The following is a 25157-nucleotide window of genomic DNA, read 5'->3' as shown; positions in this document are numbered from 1 at the left end:
GCTAATTTTATGGAGCTTTCAATTTAAAATTTTAACTCTTTTTTTCTCTTTTCTAAACGAAGCATGCATATCAACGCGTTAATGTGGTTGAACTATTCTAAACATCAGCTCGTTATACCACGTTTTACACGTTGTTGTCCTGTTCCCGTGGACCACGTGACTGATGGAGCGCAGTGAATGAGATGCCTCCCCGTGACGCGGGCGCGTCATCGCGGCAGACAGGAGCGCGGACACGGGCGGATGCTCCGCGAAGCTCCTCGTGGGAGTGACGAGCTTTGTTAGTCGGATATATGATCGATACTTCACTGATCGGCGAGGTGATCGGCTGCTGATCAGTCATCGGGACGCGGTCCTGCGGAGGGGAGATGCCCGGAAACAGATGCGGCACTTGAAGCGGAAAAACAGGCCGAGCGTTCCTCCGAGTAAACATCTCCAACGGTCCACATTATGATTAAATCTTTTAGATAGTTGTTGTTTTTTTATGAATCAAAACGTTGATTGATCTGTCTAGATGACATCTACATTTGCTCACTCGGCTGTCAACGCAAAATTTGTAATTGTACAATTTAAGAACCGCAAAAAAAAACAAAAAACAACTAGAATTATTTAGCATTAAATGCCGTGAAATCAAATCTAACAAAGTAATATTTGTTTGATATTACAGTCTATGTTATAAACGCTTAAACCCTGAGGCCAGCTGAATATTTGTAACTGGTTTTGAACCTAAACTTTATTAGAAATCATTTCTTGATGTTTCCTCAGATGTTTCCTTTTTTGGGATGTTAATTACATTTGATAAATTTGAGCAGATGTTCACATTTAATTATGGATTTTTTAAAAACCATTTTTTCCCCTGTATCTTTTGAGAAGCTGCATTGTTTGTGGTTAATATCTACAGGGGAAAAAACAAACCTTCATACTTTTGACACTTAGGAACCAGATCTGACCTGATGTGTTCATCTCCAGGTGTGGGGCTTTGTGCTTTAGCGTGTCCTGTAGTTCACCCCCTGGTCATCATGCCATGTTCATGGGCAGAGTGGAGAAGGTGGATCCGCCCGCTGGTTCTGGTTCTTTACTGTCTCCTCCTGGTTGCAGTGCTGCCCCTCTGTATCTGGGAGCTCCAGAAAGACAAGGTACGCTTCCAACACCGGCCTGTTGCCATGGCCACTCCAGAAGAGCGGCTCATGAGGGGTTTTTGACCGGTTTTGTAGGTCGGGACTCACAGCAAAGCCTGGTTCATCGCCGGAATTTTTGTCTTTCTGACCATCCCAATTTCTCTGTGGGGGATCCTGCAACACATCGTGCATTACACCCAGCCTGAGCTCCAGAGACCCATCATAAGGTGGACCCACACACATCTGTGTTTAAAAAAAAAACAGTCACGCTTTTTGGCGGCTAACGGGGAGCACGGTCTTGATGAAACAATACCTTCTTGTCTTTCTCCATCAGAATACTATGGATGGTGCCCATTTACAGCCTTGACAGCGTGAGTCACGAGACACACAAACAATTGACAGTAATCTATCTGCTATATTACATTATGTTGCTATAGCAACAGGCATTAGTTGGAGGAAGTGGGCCTGTGTCACAAGACATGACTTTAAAACTGAGTCATTTCCCCTTTTGTCCAGTGGCTCGCGCTACGGTACCCCAGCCTGGCCATCTACGTGGACACGTGCAGAGAGTGCTACGAGGCCTACGTCATCTACAACTTCCTGGTCTTTCTGCTGAACTTCCTCAGCAACCAGTACCCCAGCCTGGTGCTGATGCTGGAGGTCCAGCAGCAGCAGCCGCACCTGCCGCCGCTGTGCTGCTGCCCGCCGTGGCCCATGGGAGAGTAAGAGGACGGGGGTCAAGTGTGGGATGGATGGGCAACTCAGCAGATGTTTGAGCGTTCCTCTCTTTCTCCGTCAGGGTGCTGCTCTTCAGGTGCAAACTGGGGGTCCTGCAGTACACCGTGGTCAGACCGGTAACCACGGTGATAGCCCTGTAAGTGCTCACCGGATATACACATCATTATAATCAGTGATGCGTCATTTACGGCTTCTCCTTGTTTTGCCCTTTAGGATCTGTCAGCTCTGTGGGGTTTACGACGAGGCTAACTTCAGCTTCAAGAACGCCTGGTCCTACCTGGTTATCATCAACAACATATCACAGCTGGTAAAAGACACCCCACAGGACTCTCTAGACTTGTGAGGACGTTCGTAACATAATTCTCTCTGGGGGAAAGAGCGGCGTGTGATACCTCCGTCTGATTGAATATGATATGTTTGTCTACCCAGTTGCCCATTAACGATTTGACTCAGTGATGTTCTTCAGGTGTTCCTTTGGGTTTTATGCAGAAATTAGAAACAGTCCTGCCAATATCAGATGCAGTTTGAAAACAAAATCTTGTATATTTTTGGTATTAGGCAAGCGTTCATCTGTTTCTCGCCCTCTCTCCAGTTTGCCATGTATTGTCTGGTGTTGCTCTACCAAGCTCTCAAAGAAGAGCTGACTCCCATCAGGCCTGTGGGAAAATTCCTGTGTGTCAAACTGGTGGTGTTTGTCTCCTTTTGGTAAGAGAGTGCGGCTGAGTCGAGTCACATGTGGCTCCTTTGGCTTAGAGTTAGGGTGAAAAATGCTTCTTCTCTTCAGGCAGGCGGTCTTCATCGCCTTCCTGGTGAAGGTCGGCGTGATCTCTGACAAACACACCTGGGACTGGGACAGCGTGGAGGCCGTGGCTACTGGGCTCCAGGTACAGAGGCTTGACTTTTCAGCTTTTACACCAAATTTGTATGATCCATAAGTTGTGAGCTTGGCGATAAATAATCTTTATGAACTGACACACACAGGACTTCATCATCTGCATAGAGATGTTCCTGGCTGCTATTGCTCACCACTACACCTTCACCTACAAACCATATGTCCAGGTATCAATCAATCCATCCATCTACACCAACATCTTTCAACTTGTCATCCACTTCCTGTTGTTCTCCTTTTGGCAGGAAGCCGAGGAGGGAACGTGTTTCGACAGCTTTTTAGCCATGTGGGATTTCTCTGACATCAGAGCTGATGTCACAGAACAGGTCCGCCATGCTGGTGAGTGCCATAATAAAGGTCTGGGTGGTAAAATGGTAGATTGCCAAAACCAAATATTGTTGCGCCGTAACTGCTTTTGTGTCTCCGCCCCTTCCGACAGGTCGCACATTCCTGGGTCGCCCCAACAAGATGTACTTCGGTACGGCAGCTCAGCCGGAACAGACCGAGCACACCGGTCTCCTAACCTCTCAGGACCCCGTTTCGGTGGCAGCCACGTCCATGCCCTCCTCCCCTTCCTCCAGTGGGCGCTACCAAGGCCTCGGCCACACTCCCGCCCCGCACTCTATCTCCGCCCCGGCGGGCTTCACTTCCTCCTCCTGGGAGGATGATGAGGACTCTTCCCCTGATGCAGGTGATACCCACTAACACGGAACCACTGGAGGAGCGCGTGCAGGACTCAGAACTAATTCGCTGATTGACCTTACATGTCGACTCCTGGAAAGCCATGCTTGTGGAGAAAGACGTTCAGGAAGCAGTTATAACTGTTTAGAATATGTATATTGATGTCCAATGATGTCATTTTGCTACGTGTTTGTGTATCTGTTCACACGGTGTTCAGTATCGTCAGCAGAACGGGACATGGCACGTTCATTTAAGTGTCCTTGAGCTTGAGTTGGTTCTGTCCAGATTCACAATAAAGCAGCAGACGATGTGTGGTCGATGGAAACCGTGGCTGCCAAAACAAGTGTGGAATATTTTTCTACATCCCTCCTGAAAAGGTTCCAAAAAGGTCTGAGGGATGGTGCGTGGAACAATAGCATCTCACTCTGTCATGTCATGAATGGTTCACTGGTTTGACTGGTTTTGGCTGGGGATGAAGGGTGGGGCGGGCTGGTTGCCTCAGGTCCCAGCTGTCACCAGACCACCAGGAGATGGCCTGAAATCAGGGTGGACGTCTTCTTCTGTGTCCAAAGCATAATTAGCCTGATTCTCCTTGGAATAACTAAACTAATAACTAATATTAGCATTGAATGGTCAGTTTTATTAAAACCTCTTGCAACCATAAATTAACTACTGCTGTGTTTCTTTCAAAATTTGATAAAGTTTTTTCTCAAAATCTCGCTCGATATCGCATCAAATCAATGGTTTGATGTAGCCTAGCCTAGCCTAGCCTAGCCGTCACAGCTAAGAAACAGGTGAATTTGAGTGTCAGGGAAAGACAAAGGGAGCGGGAGGGAGGGAGGAAGCGAGGGAGGGAGGGGCGATGTCATCGCGTACAGCCGCAGATGAAGGGAGGAAGGGGGGATGAGAGGGAGGTGTCGAGCCGGTCTCCTCTCTGCTGCAGCGGCCATGCTGCTGTCTGCCGCCCGTCTCCGCGTATCCGCCGGTGCAACCTGCCGCATCCGCCAAACGCCGATCTAGCTGCGCGGCCCCGGGCTGGTTCGGTCCGGCAGCGGCCACCGCAGGAGTAGCACAAGACGGTACCGGAAGAGGAGAAAGCCAGCCTAGCAACAAACCGGTTCCGCGGCATTATTGGTAGGTGTCTCCCTCTCGGCTGTGGGCGCGTTTGAATGGCGCTGTCAGCTCAGCTCGGCTGGACTGATGGATGAAATCGATTCATTTGGGGAAGAAAATCTGAATATTTTCATATGAAAGCCAGCGACTGGATAGGAAATGCTGTAGATAGGTTGTGTTTAACTTCCTTCTTTAAATTTCTCTTTTGGTGCATTGAAATGTTATGCAAAGCAATTGTAGCAAGTGTAATTTATTATTTCTTTTTTCTTTTTTTTTTTTTTTTACAAAATAATTCAGCTCAGTTTTTGCAGCCGTGCACAGTCCGGTCCACCATCTGATTGTCTTTTTTTTTTTTTTTTTTTTAAACCAGGGACTGGGGTTCTGCGGAGGCTGGATTAAAACATTCTGGGCTTGGGTCAGCACCAAATGCTGCTGGGATTAGAACCGGATCACCACAGCCGCAGCCGGGACACAGGGACCGCACAAAAGAGGTCACTTTGAAATTCAAGGTTGAAATTAGAGGGTATGGCAGTTTAAGGATCAGTGTAGTTCATATTGTTGGTAGGAAAAAACGATTTTGGTCATTAAAGGAGACTGTTAAGGGTTAGTATGAGATGTTAGAAGCCACTTGGAATAGAATACAATCCAGGTAATCGGCAATCAGCTGGGGCTGAATGGTGAATTAAAAGTAGTGACCCAGAATACACCAGGTTAGTGACCCAGAATACACCATGTCTTTGAGCAAGACCCTCGAGCTGGAGCACTTTGATGAACGCGACAAAGTTCGTCGGGGGCGCTCCACCCGCACCAAGAGGGAAGAATCCAGCACCGGTGGTGGCGGTTCCGGCCCCAGCTCCCGGGGCAGCAGCCTGGTCCCCAGCCCCGCCCACAGCGCCAACTGTAGCTACTACCGGACCCGCACCCTGCAGGCCCTCACCTCGGAGAAAAAAGCCAAAAAGGTCAGGTTCTACCGCAATGGAGACCGGTACTTCAAGGGCCTGGTATACGCCGTGTCCAGTGACCGGTTCCGCTCCTACGACGCGCTGCTGATGGAGCTGACGCGCTCCTTGTCTGACAATCTGCACCTGCCTCAAGGGGTTCGCACCATCTACTCTGTAGACGGCAGCAAGAAGATCAGCAGCATGGACGAGCTGGTGGAAGGTAGGACTGTCTCCCTATTAAGGTTCAAACAATAGTGTTGGTGAACTTTCAGTCGGCTGAACCACGAGTCCGTGGTCGCCCGGGCAACGCGCCACTCTCGCGTCAACCGATCGATAGATTGTTCTTCCTCCTTCAACTTCCTCGCCGTCCACTTTCCCTGCGCCCATCGAGACAGAAACGGCCGCTGATGAGCAACATCCGTTGTAAATATTGATGCCTGTAATGTCTGCTAATGAGCGCCGGAGACAGGAAGCTGCTCCGCCAGGGACGCGCTAAAAGATGGAAGCGTCACTCACTCGGTCTCACTCTCGGCTCCTTTGCGGAAAGAACCAGAAGCGCTGGGGGTATGGGAAGAATCGCAACTAATGACGCAGAGAGTCAATAACCTTCAGGTTATTTGGTTAAAGAAGCGCCCGCTGGTTTGAATAGCAAAGCCAGGGAGGACGCGCTCGCCCTTCCTGCAGGGACGGGGATGCTCTTTTTAAGGTGGAATAAAAGAGATAAGAGGCCTGCAGAGGCTGCGGAGTTTGAGTGAGGTGTGTGCATTAACAAGCCCTTTGGAAGGGGATAGAGGATTAGCGAGGCATATATAAGATGACTATATATGGAAAACCAGGAGATTCTCCTGTGCCCGATTGGCTGCCACCTTCCCAAGAGAGTTCGCTGATGTCTCATTTGTTTACAGGGTACACCCCTGCAAGCGTTGTTGACCAAGATTTCACAAATATCCAGCAAATTAGAGCATGCTCAGCTAACTCGCTAAAAGTTGACATTTTCTAAAAGTGGAGTAGAGCTCCTGTTTTAAGTCTCCTTTTTTACATTTGTCCTGGGAGAAAGGACAGCTATGAGCTAAAGTTGAATCTTTGGATGGATCCTCGGCGAGTGGCGTTGCTGTTTCACTTCCAGACAGGGAGAGACGGGACTGAATCTGACACGCGGTGTCACGTCCGCTTCATCCGCTGTGGGCCTCGTCTCGTCACCAGCTCCGCGTCTTGCTGAAAAAGCTGCGTTTATTTAACCCTACGGGTGAAACGTGTCCGTTCTTCCCTCTCTTCCATCAGGCGAATCCTACGTATGCGCCTCCAATGAGCCCTACAAAAAGCTGGAATACACCAAGATCTCCATCCCCAGCTGGAAGCCGGGCGCCGCCACCGGGGCAGTTGCTGCCAGCCGGCCTGCCACCGCATCCACCGGCGTGTCGGCAGGCAGCACCACCGCCGCCGCCGCGCCGCCGCCGCCACCGCCGCCGTCATCCCCAGAGACCGTCCGGAAAGCAGGGAGGGCAGGGAGAACAAAGACTTCATCAAGCCCAAACTGGTGACGGTGATCCGCAGCGGCGTGAAGCCTCGCAAGGCCGTGAGGATCCTGCTCAACAAGAAGACCGCTCACTCCTTCGAGCAGGTGCTGGCCGACATCACCGAGGCCATCAAGCTGGACTCCGGCGCCGTGAAGAGGCTCTACACGCTGGACGGGAAACAGGTGAGCGCTTTGCCTCCATGCTGCAGACTTGGGCAAGAGGAGATGGAGCTCTTATTCTGGCAGTTTCCTTTGGAATGTGTTGAGCATCGATTATGCATCAAAGAGCCTTCGCAGGATAATTAGCAGTTAACCGAAGACATTCTGTCCTGGTTCAGGCCCAGACTGGGCTCTCTTTGTCCCAGAAGGCATCAGTTGTAGCAGCGTTCCTCTTTAGGTTTACACGGAAGCTTGAGTGTTGAGTTCTGATTGTGTGGACCTTGAAGGTCCTCCTGAGACCTTCTGTGGTGGCCGAAGAACCTCTGTGGTGTTGGTGGTGCGTGTGACCGGGGGCTCTCCAATGATGTCATAAAATTGGCTGTTTAATATTAATTTGATTCGGGCGCCTCCAGACGGATTCACCGACTTCAGACTCATGAAACGAGGCCTCTGTGTGTGTGTGTGTGTGTGTGCGTGTGTGTGTGTGTGTGTGTGTGTGTCCCCTTTCAATTTGTGCAGTCTCTCCAAACAGTGGAACAGAAACCCCATCACATTCAAACACACACACAAGCGGGCACTGCAGTGTGGTCACCATGGTAACCTATCAGCCAACACACACACAGACACAGACTACACACACACACACACACAGGCTGTGCAGCTACAGAGTGAAAGTGGCAACCAGGACGGAGGACAAGTGAGGGATAAAGAGAGTTGAAGCGTGAATTAAAGCATCTTGTCTTGCTCGTCCGTGTTTATTCACAAGTATAATTTAACTTTTTTTCCCAGAGTTGGACGACTAGATTAATACTGGCAGTTAGCTGTTAGCTTAGCGAGCATAGAAATCGGCGCTCAAGAAACGCAACCTTTGTGATGTTTAGATTCCTGATCCACTCTTGGGCTGAGTTTATCTTATTTTCTCAGTCTGTCTTTATTTTTAAAGTCTTTTTAAAGCCTTCTTCCTCCTCCTCCTCCTCCTCTCCTGCCTCACCGACTTCAGGTTTCAAGTTAAAATCCAGGCTATTACTATGGCAACCGCACCGATTCTACCCACGGGCTTGCAAGTTTGACTTTGAAAGGATCTGTGTTACAATAAATGGAAACACATTTGTCATCTCATTGATTTTGATTTATTTCTGTTTCTTTGCCCTCCCTCGCTTCGTTTATCTCCTGTCCCAACGTGCTCTTTCTAAATCTGGGACATTTTGATCAGCGATTTGTGTTTAATCCTCCAGACAGTTCCTGGACAGATCTGTGTGTGTGTGTGACAGATTCTGTTCAACAAATATGATTAAAATCTTTCCAGACAGGAACACACGCTCGCGCGTCTGTTTGAGTGTGTGTAATTGTGTGTGTGTGTGTGTGTGTGTGTGTGTGTGTGTGTGTTTCAGCTGACCTGCCTGCAGGATTTCTTCGGGGACGACGATGTGTTCATGGCGTGCGGGCCAGAGAAATTTCGCTACGCTCAGGACGACTTCGTGCTCACGCACAGCAGCAAGGCGCAGGCTTTTGTTAGCGGTGAGCGGCGCCACGCACCTGGACTTTAAAAAAATAAAAACCCAGATGGTTCGTAGGACTTCTCACTCCTTGCTTTGTTCTCTCCAGAATGCAAAGCCAAGGTGTCCCGCCCCGCTGGCCCACCCAAAAGCTCCAAGACCCCTAGCAGTCTGACTTCCACAAAGGCTCCGCCCAAAGGCCCGTCCAGGTCGAAGACTCCGAGCACAGGTGAGCACCGTCACGCCTGAGCCAGAATTATCGGGGGAAAGATGCGTTTTGCTTCATTCTCTTTGATGTTGCTTGCAGCCAATGATGCCTCTGGATCGCAGTCGGCCAGGAAGTCCTCCAGGTCCAGCCCCTCCCCGACCAGGGGAAGTCGACACAACCTCAAGGTCGTTGCAAAACTTTTGAAGATAATTTTGGAACCACTTTACAGGGTTTCACATTCAAACCTTTCTCTTCGTAGACGCCCCGCGGCGCCTCCTCCACAGACGTTAACGGAGCCGCGGATGATGCCGAAGGTGCGCGTGTGTAAAAGTTGCTTTGTTCTGCTGCGTGTGGCAGAAAAACACGAGGAGGAGGTTTAAAAATAGTTCCTGTATTTTCGAGAGCTTTGATCCATCCTCCCGTCTCCTCCCAGTGAACGGCAATCGCTCCATCTCCTCCCCCCTCATCAACGAGAAGTACCAGATCGGCAAAGTCATCGGGGACGGAAACTTCGCCGTGGTCAAGGAGTGCGTGGAGAGGTGAGGAGCATGAGAGGACTCGAAGCAACGAGTCTTTTTCCAGTGTGGCGTTGTGCGACCGCCGGCAGCTGAGACGTTGCTGAGGCTGGTTTGATTGGCAGGTCCACGGGGCAGGAGTACGCGCTGAAGATCATCGACAAGGCTCGCTGCTGCGGGAAGGTGAGCGGGGATCTTTCGCCATTTCTGAGGTGAGATATGAGAAGGATGAGACTCTGAGAGGCCGTATGGTGTGTGAGAACAGGAGCATCTGATAGAAAACGAAGTGGCGGTGCTGCGGCGGGTGCGACACCCCAGCATCATCCAGCTGATCGAGGTGGACGAGACTCCGAGTCAGCTGTTCCTGGTCATGGAGCTCGTCAAGGTGCCCCTCCTCCCTGTCCTCCTCCTCCTCGTGTTGTGACTTCCTGCCTTCTTCATGCTCTGCTCTGCTTGTAGGGCGGCGACTTGTTTGACGCCATCACCTCCTCCACCAAGTACAGCGAGCGCGACGCCAGCGCCATGGTCTTCAACCTGGCTGGAGCCATCAAGTACCTGCACCGGATGAACATTGTCCATCGAGACATCAAACCTGAGAACCTACTGGTACATACACACACACACACACATACAGATAGTAATACTATTTAGAGGACAGGTATAAATACCGTGCAATTCCAACCCCTGGGCTCTTATTGACCTCTGTTTGTGCTGCAGGTGTGCGAGTATCCAGACGGCACCAAATCACTGAAGCTGGGCGACTTTGGCCTGGCGACGGTGGTGGAGGGGCCGCTGTACACCGTGTGCGGCACGCCCACTTACGTGGCGCCAGAGATCATCGCTGAGACGGGGTGAGAAACGGCTTGAGCGCGGTTTGAACGGAGTGGGCAACAAGATGCTAACCTGTGTGCGTGGTCATGTGTGTAGGTATGGTCTGAAGGTGGACATCTGGGCTGCGGGAGTGATCACCTACATCCTGCTGTGCGGGTTCCCGCCATTTAGGAGGTAAGAGCAGAGTAAGAGGAGAGAAAACAATAGTCAAAGCTAATACAGTTAATTTGCCTCCACAGTGAAAACAATGTGCAGGAGGAGCTGTTTGATCAGATCCTCAGGGGGAAACTGGAGTTTCCATCTCCAGACTGGGATGCCATCAGCCTCCCGGCCAAGGTAGCGCCGCCGCACGCTGGACTGTAGATCCTCGACCGTCGTACGATCCAGTCTAAACGTCTCGCTCCTCTTCCCCAGATGCTGATCAGCCAGATGCTGCAGGTGAACGTGGACAGCCGTTTTACTGCAGAGGAGGTGCTGTCTCACCCGTGGGTGACGGTAAGTGCGCGGCAACGTGCGGCAAAGTTGAGCGGTCTGGTGAGATCTGACTGTGCTTGTGTCGAACCTCAGGACGAGGCCCCTGTAGACTCAAACACTGTGAGCAACCCTGACGACCAGGCCGCCGTGGACGCCCTGGAACCAGAGCAGGAACCCCCCATGCTGGAGACCAAACAGGTCCCATCTCCTTTGGTGTAAAATACACCCTCTTTACCACCTGGAAACCAAATAAACGCTACATATCTGGTCCCCCGGAGACCCAAGACACTAAGATCCCAGATTTTTGTCATTTTTAAAAAAATTATTTTTCATCCACTACAGAGCTGGTTTGCTCTTTTTACTGAAAAAATGAATTCCTGGAGGCCAAATGGTTAATTTCTCCAAGAAATGCCAAATGACTTAATTCCACTACACGAAGGACTACTTTCTGTCTGTCAGGAACCTCAATGAGTTCTCTCACCTCCGGTGTGGAATTCCTGCATGTTTCTGCTGCTGTCAACCCCTCATTTTTTAAAACATAACCTGTTTCATCTGCTGGACACCTGCCAGAAGCAGTTAAAGGATTGATCCTTCCCCCTGAGAAAGTAGTTCCCTCCCCTCTGGTCAGGAACATGTTGCCTTTGATACCCTCAACTCGAGCACATGTTCTGGATCCACCAGGACCATCATTAAGCTACCAAAACCTCCTCTTTACTCTCGCTATACGTTCAATATCTTTCTAAATTGCCCACATCAGCATCCGAACGCTCCGAAGGCGTTATCACACGCTCCCTTCCCCCTCCTCAGAGGACAAATGAACAAACCCTCACAAACAACGGTGCTGGGGGGACCTGGACATTATGTTCCCCTGGATGTCTTCCATTTATTCTGGGGAAACGTCCCTTCCCTGTCTCTCCTGTCAGTGACCGGAAGGATGATTCTGATTTCTCCTCCTGGACAGACGGACATATCGGAGCTCTGTGCCTGTTTAAACTGTCTGTGTGAATCACGTCTGGAATCTCAGCCCTTTTCCCCCCCAGCGTGAAAGGCTCATTATTCACCTTTTGTTTTGGATTTTCCCTACTTTTGTTTCAGAATAGTGTTAAAAGGTATCATTTGGGAGACAAGTGCACGTAGCTATTCTTCGGCTAATTCAAACCTCGTAGCTCGCCCCAAACAGGAACTTCCTGTATTTATGCTAGTTAAAATATAGCAAAATTGCCAATTTGGCTAATTGAAAATGAGCTAATCAAGCCGTCCTCTTATAAAACACTAAAAACTGTACCTGAAACTAAAATGTTGTGGGGAAAAATGGAAAAGGTGACCTTTGTGGACCCCTGGAGGCTTCGTACTGTAACAGACCAACCAAGTGACTTTTATTTTTACCTGCCGGGTGACTGAAGTGAAAGGTGCCTCTCAGTGGGCTCCGGACGTCTGCACCCACCTGCAGTTAGCAAGAGATCAAATGCGTTGTACATACTGTAAATAACACCGTGCGAGTCTGTTGTGAAGTAGGAAAACAGTAGCATTTTGAATTGAAGTCTCATTTCTGACCCGAGGCGTCAGCGACCCCGAGAAAACCTCTGTCACATGAAAACCTCTGATTCAAAGTGGGCAAACTGTCCGTTCTGACACTTGCAGCTGCATTATACAAACGCCACACCGTTACAAACCCACTTTTTAAGAAAATTAGACACGCGCGAAGAAACAAAACATCTTTTGGACAGCGCAATTTGGAGGAGTAGGATATTTCTTCAGTAGTCGTACAGTTTTTAGTCCTCCCACTGTTTAAAGTAAGGTTACGTTGTGAGAAACTGAAGGTTTCGGAGGGTTGCTGACCCACCTCTGAGGGAAGAACTCTTACCTTAAAGTCCTGACCTGCTGCTGGACGGCGGCAAACTCTTTCCTCTTCGGGTCATGTGACTGAGAAGTGACCTCGTGATGGTCACCTTCCATATCGCTTCATTTGCATATGTCATGTTGTCTTTTAATGATACTGGTTAGTGTGTGTGTGTGTGTGTGTGTGTGTGGGCACTTGATAAACTTGAAATCATTTGAATGATACATGTTGATGCAGTGTTATGACCTTACCGTGACCTTTGAGCTCACCGCTATCTTTCCATGGCCTTGACCTTTGACCCGAGCTGCTGATTGAAGAGTTTTGTGCATCTTTGTTTTTTCTTAATGAATTAGGGTAATCCCACATCAATAATTCAGGCTTTGGCTAATATTCTATAAACTTGGAATCAGCAGCTCGGCCGTTGACCTGCTATGAACCCAGTAGTCTTAATTCTTCATTTGCTTTAAACCAGAAGGAGCCTTTTGTTGATGCTGTTGCAGCCACGCACGACTGGGCGCACATCTGAAAGCCTGATAACTTCACGCAACTGGAGCTTAATCCTCTGAATGATATCGGTGCGCTAAATCGTTGTAAAATGTCGAGTTAGCGCTACCTTTATCCCAGAATCGGGTGTAGTTTACAGATAATCCACCAGGGGCGGTGTTGCGAGGATTTCAGATGGTTAGTCAGTCTGGCTGCAGCAGTGTGCTCAGTGTGTAGCCCCCCCCACCCCCCATATGATGAATATACGTGTGTGTGTGTGTGTGTGGGATCATTTCACGTTACGCCTCATGAACTCATAATTTCAACGTGCAGTAGAAAAACTAGGATTCTGACCAGGAACGGGACTGGTTTGACCGATGAGGTAAAGCCGAGTCCAAGCTGGATTCTGTTCAGTTAAAGAAAAAAAAAAAAAAAAAACCCCACCCTAAGGTATTTATCATTGTAGATTCTGTGCTGGACATGCTCGGCTGAAGTGGAAGATGTGGACAGAGCAGTGTTATGATGTGTTGTGTGTGTTGAAACATGTATGTTGCTCAGAGGGAAACCCTGACGCGAGCGCAGAGAAGCAGCGTTCCAACTGTGAAAATTAAAACCGATGCAGTGCCATCACGTCGACCCGCCGTCTCCCCGCTTATTTAAAACTTTGAAGTTGTCCTCTGATGCGACCCATCTGATGTGAAGCCAGACAAAAGGCCACAAACATTCATGAAATGTCAGTTTTATTGGTATTAAGAGTTGGAATGTTCGGTTAAAGTCACAGAAAACAAGCGATACAGACACGAGACTGGTGCTGAAAACTCCAACGAAGCCTCATAAGTTGTCGTAAATCACACCACTATAATAAAAACACTCAGAATTTGCTTCATTTTTAACACACTGCGACCGTGATTTTGGAATTTGATGCAGGATTTGATTTTTTTCTTTTTTTTACGTCAAAGTGGAAAATTCAAGTAAAAAAAAATGTAAAAAAAAAAAGTTTCTCATTGAACAAAAGGAGCAGTAGCAGCAGGAATCTTGGCTTAATAATCCTGTACACAAAGAAATTCATCTCCTGTACCGATACTCCACTAACGAGCATAACGTGGTCTGTAGATGGCGCTGATGAGATCGGGTGTTTACAGACAGAGGATACAAATAAACGAGCTTCACAGTAGGAAAAACAGGCAAAAAGCTTTAAGGTTTAACCGCAGGAAGTGCCCGACCCAAGATGGCTGTGCAAACGCACTTCCTGGATTTGCCAAGCTCTCGTCCACGCAGCATCTCCGACGTTGTTGGACGTGGATTTTAACACAATGTAACCTTTTTACTGAGGCGCTTTCGAAGCGACGATAACGACGAGATTGTAGTGTTAACCCGCGACAAGAAAGGCAAAAGAATAAATAGCAGTTTAGCATTCAGCTACGTCATGCTGCAGTACTCGCTCGGCTGACACCAGATCAGTTAGTACCATGTCTAGACGCTCAACACCCCCTTGGCCTCACAATTTAAACACTTTTTGCATCTGACTGATAAGAAATGCTTCAAAAAATGGACGAAATGGGGAAAGACTCAGCAACGTGAGGCAGTAAATGACTTTTATAAATAGCTACGGCCACCTACAGCGTCTCACATCAAGCAAAACATTCAATTATTCGTCATTAATTACTGCCGTACTATTATTTCCTCGGGGGGGGGGCACTTTTGGTCCTCAGTGAAACAGTCAGGACAAAGTAACATGATATTTAGGGGTGAAATGTGTAGACATTTGGTTTGTTAATGCCACCCTAAACAGACGGTCCATTCAGTACGGCTCCAGTCAGTTCCTCTAAATATCCACGTATTTATGGTCTGCTCTAGAGACGCCACATCTTATCAGCCGGTGGCAGTTTGACAGCTTACAGACTAAACGGCTGGTTGGACCTCATGGATCAGCAGGTGCTGGCTTCGATCGATGATCAGATGAACGCTGCTCAACATTTTAGAATCCCTGCTCATGTAGTTTATGGTCCTCATAGCGGAGAGGTCTCAGTTGCCGGGGTGACAGACTTCTCCTTACGCATTACCATTTCATTACACAAGAAAAAAACAAGCAGCCAGCTTTAATTTATTACCCCCCCACTTACTCTTTATGGTGCAGTTCTAGAATTAACCTGGTTCGTCTTGACGGGCGACCGACCTTCGGCCCATCAGAGGACTGAAATGTAACTCTTGGGTACAATCCCGCGTTTTCCGTCGGCAACGCCGGCAATCCACTCCTCATCCAACGACTCCACCTCCGTGATGATGTCACCCACCTGCAGGTAGAAAGAGCGGGCTTATCTGAAACCTCCTGTGGCCACGGTGGAGGTAATCTGGACAGAACTCCACGACCGCACCTTTAGCGTCAGCTCGTCCCCGCTCTCTGCTGTGAAGTCAAACCTGGCCACTGCTTTGCCCGCTGAATGCTGGACCGGTACTGGCTGAGCTGGAAACACAGCGGACGGTCGTCAGCCATTCACACAGGTTTCTCCCATGGTGTCCTGTTAGCATTAGCTTGTTGCTAAGTGAGAAGGCAGTGCAATGAGTTGTACCCTGGTGTGGCTGTGTGAAGGCCGCAGGGTAAAGCCCCTCTCTGCCCTCCACTCTTCCTCTCCTCCACTCAGCGTCTATGTGCTCGGTCACCTGGATGATCGCCCCCTTGTGGAAAGAGAGATCCTCTGCAGTCTGACCAGGAAAGTCAAACAGAGCCAGGTCCCACTCCTGTACGCACACGTGCACACACTGATGATGTTTGCACAACAGTCCGACCTCATAAACCTACGGTGACACTCACCTGCGATTTTGGTTCCTGGGATGCTGCTCAGAAAAAAACAAAACAAACCCACAACATCACACAATTAGAGTTTGCATTAAGCATAATTTAGTTTCAATATCATCAATATCATCACCTAGGCAATATTTGGTAACCATGGCAACATTTTGCAATACACATTGATTCTCTGGGCTCACCGATCACCGCCTCTCCCGTGGTCGGCGCCGACGGGGGCAGCGGCTCCACCACCTGGGCGAAGTTCAGGGGGAAAATACCCACTCGCCCGTGGATCTGACCTCGTCCCCATTCCTGCCCGACCAGTTCCTGCAGAGCGATGACGTCGCCCTGGGAGAAGGTCAGCTCGTCGTCCTCCTCTCCCTCGTAATCAAACAGGGCGACGCAGCGGGGACCACTAGACATAGAAAAAATAAATTGTAGCGCTCTGCTTGGGCGCGGAGGCAAAGCTGGCGGGTTGTTTGAGAGGATCTGACCTGAGGGGAGGCGGTTCTGACTTTTCTTTCTGCTCAGCAGGTGATTCAGGCAGAATAGACTGAGAATCCAACAGGTTCAGGCCCTCCAGGGCAGCTTTTGACTGGCTGACCTCATCTGCGACAGGCTTTTGTTGGACGTCAAGATCCAGGAGACACTGTGGCAGGTTGATAAGAGGGGTAATGGTGGTTTGACTCCTCCCATCACCTGACACATCCTCTGAGGGGCTTGGGTCATCCAGAACAATCAAGACTTCCTGTTTCTGGGGCACAAATTTGACTTTAGAAATAGAACCAGTTGTGAGCTTGAAGGGTGCCGAGTGCGTTCATACCGAGTAGCTGTTGTAGAGAGGGTGACCGGGTTTAGGGCGGGGCGGCAGAGGCGGTCCTTTCTTTGAAGTCTTTGGTGGAATCGGATTGGTTGAAACAGAGGAAGTGGTTTGTAAAGAAGGGGGTGGGTTGGGTGAGGAAACGCAAGGAGCCGGGGTTGTTTTGGCAGGAGTGGTGGTTGACAGATTGGTTAAGGATGAGCTGACGGATGGAGGAGGTGGTCGGCCAGGGTTGGACTTGATTGGTGGAGGGCGCAGGGGGAGGAGCTTTATACTTGCAGGTCTGGAATGGAAAAAAAATTAATTGGACCTACATCAACCTTCCAGAGAGGGTAAAACAGCTAATCAACCTGATTTCTAACCTTGAAGGAAGAGGAGGGTCGGAGGGGTTGGACCCAATGGTGGGTTCTGGTTTGGTCTGGCTGTCAGAGGCTTTCCTCAGGGCTGGAGATGGGGGCCTCTGACGAGGAACGGGGCCAGGAGGCTTGGCTGCGCCTGAATTTGGGTCTGTGGAGACTCTGGTGGGTTTCGGGGTCAGATTTGGAGCTGGAGGCGAAGAGGGGGATGTCAGAATTCATTAATCGGCAAGAAGAAAACAACAAACCAGGAGAAGATGACAGGAAACGAAAGCACACAGGGACTGATGATGAGGGCACAGTCAGTGCTTACAGATGGCATCACATGGTTTAATGGAGACTACTTTTAACACACTCGGTGCCACTTACACTGAAATGAATGGGTACGCTTTGTGGAACCAGTATTTTGTCCTTAAAATTAAGAACTTTGGAGAAAATTTACAGGAACAATACGCATCAGGGGTATATTACAGTGTGTGTGGCGGTTCCAGTAAATCACATTCTAAATTTAAACACCATCATTAACGTGTTTAAAGTGGAGCTGAAGAGGAAGATGAGCCGCTCTTATCTAAAAACACCGGATTGTTTTGACAGGAAGTGATGGACACAGGCTGCCATCATCTTTTGCTGATTCATGTTGTTTACAGCAGCATTCTGCTATGGTTGCGCAACAAACTGGACCGCTGCTCAGAGGTTGAGGCGCTGTGAAATATTTAATAAGTCAGAGGAAACCTGACGCATTGACCCAGATACAGAGCTAACGACAAACAGCTCCCCTCTCACTTTCTGCTGCACACGTGGCAAAACAAGTACACGGACCTCTGAAAGGCAGCATAATAAACACTGTGCTGAACCGACACGCACGTACACAAACACACTCTTACCACTGGCTCTGCGTGTTGTTGTCACTGCTGTTGGTTTGTTCGGGAGGCTCGGACGCCCGCTGCCTGGTTTCACTAAAGCAAAGAAATGGCTGTTTATTCTCAATGCTTAAGCTGTGCTGAACTATCAATATGGGCTTGTTACACAACACCAACCAGAGTGAAACCCAGCGAGGTTTCAGGGTAAACAGTGAACAAGCTTTCCGTGTATAAACATCCAACACACCTCTGCTCATCACTCATTATCAGGAAGAGACTTAACCTGAATCTGATTGCAGAGTAAATATATCAGCAGGGGCAGCTGCTTATTCAGGCTATCGGGTAGATAACTAATCTAATCAGAGCCACAGCTCCGCTAAATATTTGCGAAATCGTTGAACTGCAGTGCACGGGCGATCCGAGCATCTGCAAGAGATTACGTTTAAAAAAGGGCTGTTTATCTGAATTAGAAACCGATTGGGCTCTGATTGAAGCATTGAATTCTCCAAGATCAACAAAACTGGTTGAAATTTTGACCAGGCCAGATTACCTTCTAAAACTCATTCAGCATAACCAAGATTTAAAAAATGACATCAGCAGCTGCTGTAAATACATTACAGAGAAAATAATGGGAAACCCCAATAGAATAATTACGTTTAGCTCTATTATTTTTGTAGTTCCTCTGATACGCCAGCAGGCGTCAGTAAAGGTCATAGATGCCATAAACCTTTGAGAAATGCTCCCTCACCAGTTTGATGCGCAGGGTCCTGTGTCTCCTCATTCCTCGTCTCTGCCACAGTTCCATTGCTGGGTCTTGGAGGCAGAGCTGGGATGATGTGTCCTGCTGCTGGACTCTTCTCAAGGTTCCCAGAACCTAAGCTAGCCCTGGGAGAAACCACCGGTCTGGGTGGAGGAATGGGGGTTAAAGACGTGGTCTCAGTGACTGGAGTGGCGTGTTTTGGTGGAGTGGGTCTGGGAGCTGGGATAGGGACAGACTGACTGGGCAGGAGGGGTCCTGTAGCGGGTTTTGGAGTCACCAGAGCTGGTCTATCTTTTGGTGGACAGGATGGTGGTGGTTCGTCAGCACCTGGAGTTTCAGCTGTTTTCAGATCAGCAGAGTGAGAAGACTCTGCAGCCGCGGCTGCGCCATCCTCCCAGAACATCTTGTTCGATGGTTTTGGGGCATTTAAAAGGTTTTTAGGTTTTGGGGCAACAGCAGGAGGCACAGATTTTGATGGTTGCCCTTGGAGACGAGGGCGTGGCCGTGGTTCGGGTCTTTTGGAAACAAAGTCTGCGCTGTTACCATCTCCACAGTGGCTTCCATCAACTGGTTGCTGCTCAAAGGCTTGGATCCTAGCTTTCAGAGTCGCCATGTCCTCTTCTTCCTCTCCCTCCTCGCTGTCTGATTGGCTGTGCTCACTGCTGTCGCTATGGCGATCAGGGAAGCCCCAGTCGTCAGCACTGAAGGCCTCCAGCAACTCTGTAAGATACTTTCCCTGGCTCACGTCTTGCTTAGCACCGTCGGATGCTACACGCGCTGCTATTGTGGCCAAACCGTCCTCACGCAGTTTTACCAGAGTCTGAACTTTGACCTCCCTGCTGCTTGGCTGTAAATCAACTTTGGACCGGGGGCGGGGCCGGGGACGCTGCAATGGAACGTCAGGAGCTGCTGGCAGGTCTTCAGCTGGGAGCGATTGACCCCAGGGAACAGTTTGAGCACCGGCGTTTGAGGTCAGAGGAGCGGGGAGTTCAGCCAGGTGGTCACTGCGCTGCGATAGTAAGTGTGTGTTTGAACTGTCGGGACAGGTGAGTGCTGGCTTGTGTGTGGCGCTGGTGTCATCAGCAGGAGATGCTTTAGTCGGGTAAGGATGAGGTGGCCTCGATGGTCTCAATGGTCTTTTCACTGCACGCAAATTCAATTTCTGTTAAAAAAGAATGAAGGAAGGAGCTAAAAATACAGCATGACACGCTGCTCACCCTGCGAGTCTGAGGAATCAGATCCAGGGTCAGTCTGTGTGGAGATGGTTATGGTTGAAGCTGGACGGGCGGCAGCGGCGGACGAAGAGGAAGAGGGGAGGAGAACCTGCTCCTGTGTCTTCTCTCGGATCACCTCCTCGTAGGATGGAGGTGGCTGAACAGAAGAGATCATTTAGAACGCCATTAACCTTGAGCACAAAAAGAAAACTTCAGAGTTCACAGTCAGACTCACCTGGATGGACGGAGGAATTGTGGGTCCCCAGATCTGTGCTGCAGGAGGAGGGGGAGGAGGAAGCCCTCCAGAAGCTCCAGGGAACCAGGATGTGGAGGCCAGTGGCTCTGCTGACAGGATGGTGATCTCTGGTCGCCTAGCAACAGGTGTAGATACCAGGAAGCCCCCCACAGGAAACCCATGTGTTCACACACGACAGTAGGGAAACAGACAAGAGGACCAGGTGAAACTAAATGCAGAGTACAAAAGGCTCAATGATAAGAGAAATTCACGAAATTCCTGCGAACACCAGAAATGAAACGCCAATTCTACTTTAGATCCATGCTGACCTCCTGTCTCTGTCCCTGCTTCGCTCTCTGTCTCTGGGAGACTCGGACAGAGACGTCGGCCTCGCGGATGCTGAAATAAAAAGAAAAGGAGACGGCAAAGGAAAGTTAAAGCGGGACACGGACTTTCAGGGCAGAAAATGTCAATTGTCTTTTTAGATACAGCGAGTTCAGTTGCACAGTTGCTTGGGCATCGACACTTTGTTTCAACAGTCACAACAACATGATGCGACACCCAGAAAAGGAGCAGTGGAGGATCAATACTCACTCCTCTTGATGGCAGCTCTGAGGGATGACAGAGGACCCTGGCTAGAGAGAGAAACATAAATCACATGAATAAATACGCATTTCTTTCCTCCTGCTCAGTAAGAAGTCTGTTTAAACACTAACGAATGCTGAAATCAAGCCGAGGTTTGCTTTTTTGGTTAAATAAGGCTGTTGCTAGGCAGACTAGGAACAGAGGGAGGTCAGATGTCTGCAAACCATTGTTCTTTGTGTGTACCCTCTCACTTACAGAGACGTTAACCATGAACAGGCACATGACTCACTGCGCCCACACACGCGCGCACTTGCTCAAAACAAAAGACAGATAAAGGCTGAGGTTTTTGAGGTCAGAGTTGCTGAGCATACACTTTACTGCAGATGTAGTTTTTCATTTTCCCTTGACCAACTTTTAAACCATTCCGATTTGTCCCATGACATCATTTTGGGGTGAGTAGAGCAAGTGGGTCAGAGACACGAATAGAATTCCAGAGACAGCGAGGAACATGATGACTTTGGATGTTTTATATCAAATCAATTAGAACTATTGGGCAAAAAAAAAAAAGATGACACACACATAAAGCAAAGTTTCTTGTTACATTTCCTGAAGTGAAAAGGACTGAAGGTCAGGGATCTCTGGAAACACACACTCACACAGACTTCTTCAGCTAGTTGCCGTGCCAACAAGCAAGCGGCCTAAATACCATGTGTCAGATCCAGACACCAAAGAGCAAAAGAGCGGTTCAACTCTAAGAAGTCATAAATACTACCTTGACTCACTGAGTGACTTCTAGTGTTAATCACCTGAACAGTTTTGTGAATCACCTGGATATCAAATGCCTCCCTCTGAGTCAACTCGCTCACTAGCAACAGTATCAGAACCAAAACAAGGCAGAAATTCTCACCTGTGACGGTGCTCCGGCTTGCGTCTATCAGAACGACCTTGAAAAAAACAAAAAACAGAAGATTGTTGGACTTAAATAAATGTATTTAACACTGATGATGTACACAAATGTGGCGTAATCTGCAAAACATGAGGGAAAAAATGGTGAGTATGAGGAGAAAAAAGTGATAAAATGGAAGAAAATCTTCTGAATGACTTTCCAAGGAGAAAAATGTGCGGTTGGAGGTTGTAAAAAGTAGAAAAGAATTGCCGTTTTAGAATTCTTTCCACTTTAGAGACCCCACTAAAGTGCCCTCTGGGGTTCCTTCTGTTGGACTCGTGTGCCCCACAGTGCCCCTCCAATGGCAGAAATAAAAACTTTCATTCTTTAATGCACACTGAAAATGTTGTAGATTTTCATGCAAAAATCCTCACATAAAATGGAAAAAGTTCCATTTCCTACTTTCCTTACTACAAAATTGTTAATAAAAATGTGACGTAGAAAAAATACAGCAGAAAGATGCCACGATTCCAGTCCCCATTGGAATGATGAAAAGTTTTCCAGTTTAATGCAGAGCTGGACCTTTTTCTGCCTGTGTGTGCAGTTTTCCGTGTCCTACCTCCTCTGCTCCGGCAGTCAGGTCCGTCTGCTTCCTCTCCACAAACTCCAGATGTTGAAGCCTTTCTACAACATTGGGAAATCTTCCCTTTTCCTCTCCTTATTTTACCAATTTAAACCTTTTATTCTCTCAGCTCCCCTTTTCTCCTTCTCCAACTCTCTCTGTGACTAACTGGACCTCCCATAAGTTCTGGGCAGCAGCCTGATTGGCAGGGAGGATCCAGGAAGGGAGGCTGCGATTGGCTGGTGCAGCGTTTTGCCGAGTTTTAAGACTTCCAGATGTTTGTCCGGCAGTAGGCAGGCAGAACTCCGGGCTTCAAGTAGCTTTTTTTTTTTTTTTTTTTGAATGGCACAGCTGAGTCGTCAGGGTGACGTAAGGCCGAACGTTTACTAGTGGAAAACATCAATCAAAAGCCAAGTTGAGCCAAAATTAAGATGAGGCCAGTGCTTTCTGACCACATATTGATGGATAGTTTCTTTGCCCACAGTAAAAAGCAGCCAAAAGTGAACAAGTGATGCATCAACAAGTGGATGCTGTCTGTATTTACATTGGTGGCTACAACATCCTTTGCATTAAATGCTAAAATGCTCACAAAGTATCTTATTCATCGCAGCTTCACTGGCTAATAACTTCAAAGGCTACGTGCAAGACAAAAGAAATGTGCAGCAAGAGCAAATCTTAGATGCCAGAAAAGTAAATCACAAATGTGAATCCACATACGGCCTCTGGAAACCCGCACGCTGACGCTGTAGTTTTCCATTTGCTCGCCACGACTGTGCGAGTTTTACCAGACAACAGCTGCTTTAGACTTCAAAGTTCCAATTTCTGAGGGTACCTGCCATGTTGGGGAGTGTGTTTAAACAACACATACATACAAGATGACTACAAAACCACAAAACTGACTATTTTATCGTTGCAACTTTCATTTTCACATCTGTATTGGACAACTGCCAGCCCAGAATGATCCTGTGGGAAAAGATGTATTGTTGGGACAGTATCACGTCAAAAGGCACAAAGATTTGAGTCATAATCTTCACATAGTTAGACCAAGCCCTAGCCAGAGGCTTATATGGGCTTACATGTGTTTCCCACCCTCCCTGTCACATGCACACACACACACGCACACACACGCACACGCACACACACACACACGCACACACACAAAGAATAGCCTTGAAGAATTATGTTAAATTATTACTTGTGTTTCCCTGAATAGACAAAGAGAGGAAACTGGGGAGTTAAATTGGTGGGTTTAAAGTCTGGAAAAACACAGCTGCGCCCCAATGTGGAACGCTTCGTATCCTTACGTGTGTAACCTTTGACCCCGCCGGTGAAACTCCCACATGTTGATACAAGCATTTATGCGTTTTGGTTGAATCCGTCACACCCTGATTCTCGGTGTTTTCCGTCTTATCTGTGAGACTACACCTGCCCTTACAAGATAAAAGACTTTGATTTTTGACTACTTACCTGGAATAATGAAATCCACTATAACTGTCAGGTACAGAAAGTGCTGTCAGAGAGCTTGAATGTTGAATTTAAACAATAAAAACCTTTAGAAACCGAGCCTGTAAATGGTGCAAACTCCACAAAAACCTCAGGTTCTCGGCGCAGAACCTCTAGACTGTGTTGTTATTTTACCCCAGTCCTCCAACGGTCCTGTGGGAGATTTAACTGGGACGAAACAACAACAATCACGGACCTACAGGAGAAATAGACGCCAAAGTCTGCGGACAGACGTAACACTGCAGGTGTCTCACGATGAAGGGTCAATATCAGTTTAAATGAAGCTTATTTGATCCCCGTTTTAATGCGGCCAACGTGAAAACCCTCCAGGATGACGGAAATTACCTGACAACAGTCTGATTGTGTCAATATTTCAGCTTCTTTACCTCCGGAGTTGTTCGGCTGTCGTCGAACCACTTGTTCCCGGGCGTCCCTCATCATGTTTTCCTCCTCTTCCTCGGACCGGGCTTCGGCCATTTCTCCCCAAACTCAGCCTTCCTCCCCAGAAAAGACGCTTCTCCTGCGTGTTTGTTTGGAGGAAATGGAGTCAAAACACAGGCAGAGACGGCACCGACATGATCGCCAGGCTTCGCTCTTCCACAACCAAGAGAACTCCCGGGAAGAAGTTCGGCCCAACGCCGTCAACTTTCCGGCACCGAACTCCTCTCCGGGTCTGGAAACGGCCAAGGCTCGGCGGTTCGACGGCGTTCGGAAAACAACTCTTTAACGTCCCATATTGAGTTTTTAAAAGCGCAAGTGTCGTCGCCTCGTTTTTTTCCCAGAGTTCCCTGCTGGCCGCGAGATCGCCAGCGGAGACGCACGCGCTGCGGATGCGTGACGTCACCCACCGAAAATATGTATGCAAAACGGTGATAAAACTCTTGAACTCGAATAAAAGCGTAGACATTTAGGAAATTATAAATAGTATTGTTTGGCTTTGCTCTATTAAATTATAAGTGCATATAAAGTATGTTTTTCCCGTGCCTGCAATGTTTATGCGTTGTCTGCGTTGTCAATAAATACGCACTGAAAGTTAAGCTGCATGTTCCAAGTTGGTATTTCAAGCATTTGAGTCGATGTAGTTTAAAACAGTGCAAATATTGAGGGTCAGCTCACTGTACAAGAATCTGTGCAGGAAAACGTCAAGTTATGCAATTTTCCAAAGATTCGAGGTCGGAAGGATGCCAAATATTGTCAATCATGCCGAATTTTCACTTGAAATTCAGTCGTAATTTTTAAAATTTGCCGATAGAGGGCAGCAGATGACAGAACGAGTGAGGACACTAAAAGCAGTGGAACAGTTCTGAGATTGTACTAAAAACTATTAAAATGTTCATGGAAAAACCTACAGAACATCAAGACTGCACGAATGTATTAAAAAATGTTACTTTTAGCCTATAAAACGTTTTCCTGTCATCACCTCCAGTAATTAAGCATTATTCTGAGTAGATCAATAATCTTCTTCCATTTGACTGCATTTTAATCCATGAAAAAAACAGTACTAAAAATGGTCGAAAATATAAAAAATC

At 48.2% G+C, this 25157-nt stretch overlaps 3 protein-coding genes across 7 annotated transcripts; 2 read left to right on the top strand and 1 right to left on the bottom strand.

Moving 5' to 3' along the window:
• Positions 1–162: 162 nt before the first annotated feature.
• Positions 163–4088, top strand: LOC130522819 (transmembrane protein 184C-like). 3 transcript variants are annotated; one of them, XM_057027566.1, is made up of 12 exons: positions 171–422; positions 967–1133; positions 1212–1342; positions 1450–1486; positions 1632–1837; positions 1915–1989; positions 2067–2160; positions 2446–2558; positions 2638–2737; positions 2835–2912; positions 2988–3081; positions 3182–4088. In XM_057027566.1, the coding sequence occupies exons 1-12, from the start codon at positions 380–382 to the stop codon at positions 3445–3447; spliced, it is 1404 nt and encodes a 467-aa protein (XP_056883546.1). In that variant the 5' UTR covers positions 171–379; the 3' UTR covers positions 3448–4088. The 3 variants fall into 3 exon arrangements, with proteins under 3 accessions (XP_056883545.1, XP_056883547.1, XP_056883546.1); XM_057027565.1 differs by having other exon boundaries at positions 163–422; positions 2835–3081; XM_057027567.1 differs by having other exon boundaries at positions 167–438; positions 2835–3081.
• A 205-nt stretch (positions 4089–4293) lies between these two features.
• Positions 4294–13635, top strand: LOC130522817 (serine/threonine-protein kinase DCLK2-like). Its single transcript, XM_057027561.1, is given in 17 exon segments — positions 4294–4557; positions 4907–5697; positions 6759–6949; positions 6952–7176; positions 8544–8670; positions 8758–8877; positions 8956–9041; positions 9116–9170; positions 9290–9395; positions 9497–9554; positions 9637–9756; positions 9831–9977; positions 10089–10222; positions 10299–10376; positions 10442–10538; positions 10617–10697; positions 10770–13635. Coding segments are annotated over 16 exon segments (2181 nt in total). The 5' UTR covers positions 4294–4557; positions 4907–5267; the 3' UTR covers positions 10896–13635.
• An 87-nt stretch (positions 13636–13722) lies between these two features.
• LOC130522815 (SH3 domain-containing protein 19-like) lies at positions 13723–24455 on the bottom strand. 3 transcript variants are annotated; one of them, XM_057027556.1, is made up of 16 exons: positions 24015–24455; positions 21525–21561; positions 20627–20667; positions 20362–20431; positions 20033–20168; positions 19801–19954; positions 18572–19726; positions 17848–17919; positions 16970–17153; positions 16611–16890; positions 16282–16535; positions 15988–16202; positions 15812–15834; positions 15570–15759; positions 15375–15463; positions 13723–15293 (listed from the first exon to the last, which is right to left on the bottom strand). In XM_057027556.1, exons 1-16 carry the CDS (start codon positions 24103–24105, stop codon positions 15186–15188), a joined length of 3099 nt encoding a protein of 1032 aa, XP_056883536.1. In that variant the 5' UTR covers positions 24106–24455; the 3' UTR covers positions 13723–15185. The 3 variants fall into 3 exon arrangements, with proteins under 3 accessions (XP_056883536.1, XP_056883535.1, XP_056883537.1); XM_057027555.1 differs by having other exon boundaries at positions 16282–16541; positions 24015–24453; XM_057027557.1 differs by having other exon boundaries at positions 15570–15738; positions 16282–16541; positions 24015–24452.
• Between the last annotated feature and the right edge of the window lie 702 nt (positions 24456–25157).

Source organism: Takifugu flavidus, chromosome 3, assembly GCF_003711565.1.
Source record: "Takifugu flavidus isolate HTHZ2018 chromosome 3, ASM371156v2, whole genome shotgun sequence".
Lineage (NCBI taxonomy): Eukaryota > Metazoa > Chordata > Actinopteri > Tetraodontiformes > Tetraodontidae > Takifugu > Takifugu flavidus.
This window is presented reverse-complemented; position numbering and strand designations above follow the sequence as displayed.

Bases quoted from the DNA above. Each gene is read 5' to 3' on its own strand.
- LOC130522815 (XM_057027555.1), bottom strand. From the start codon at position 24,105: ATGGCCGAAGCCCGGTCCGAGGAAGAGGAGGAAAACATGATGAGGGAC. The intron at 20,432-20,626 runs GTGAGTATTGAT...TTTTTATTTCAG, and splicing joins CAGAGCTGCCATCAAGAGGA to CATCCGCGAGGCCGACGTCT. The intron at 15,835-15,987 runs GTGAGCCCAGAG...TTTTCTGAGCAG, and splicing joins CACGGGAGAGGCGGTGATCG to CATCCCAGGAACCAAAATCG.
- LOC130522819 (XM_057027565.1), top strand. From the start codon at position 380: ATGCGGCACTTGAAGCGGAAAAACAGGCCGAGCGTTCCTCCGA. The intron at 1,990-2,066 runs GTAAGTGCTCAC...TTTGCCCTTTAG, and splicing joins GTAACCACGGTGATAGCCCT to GATCTGTCAGCTCTGTGGGG. The intron at 2,738-2,834 runs GTACAGAGGCTT...TGACACACACAG, and splicing joins CCGTGGCTACTGGGCTCCAG to GACTTCATCATCTGCATAGA.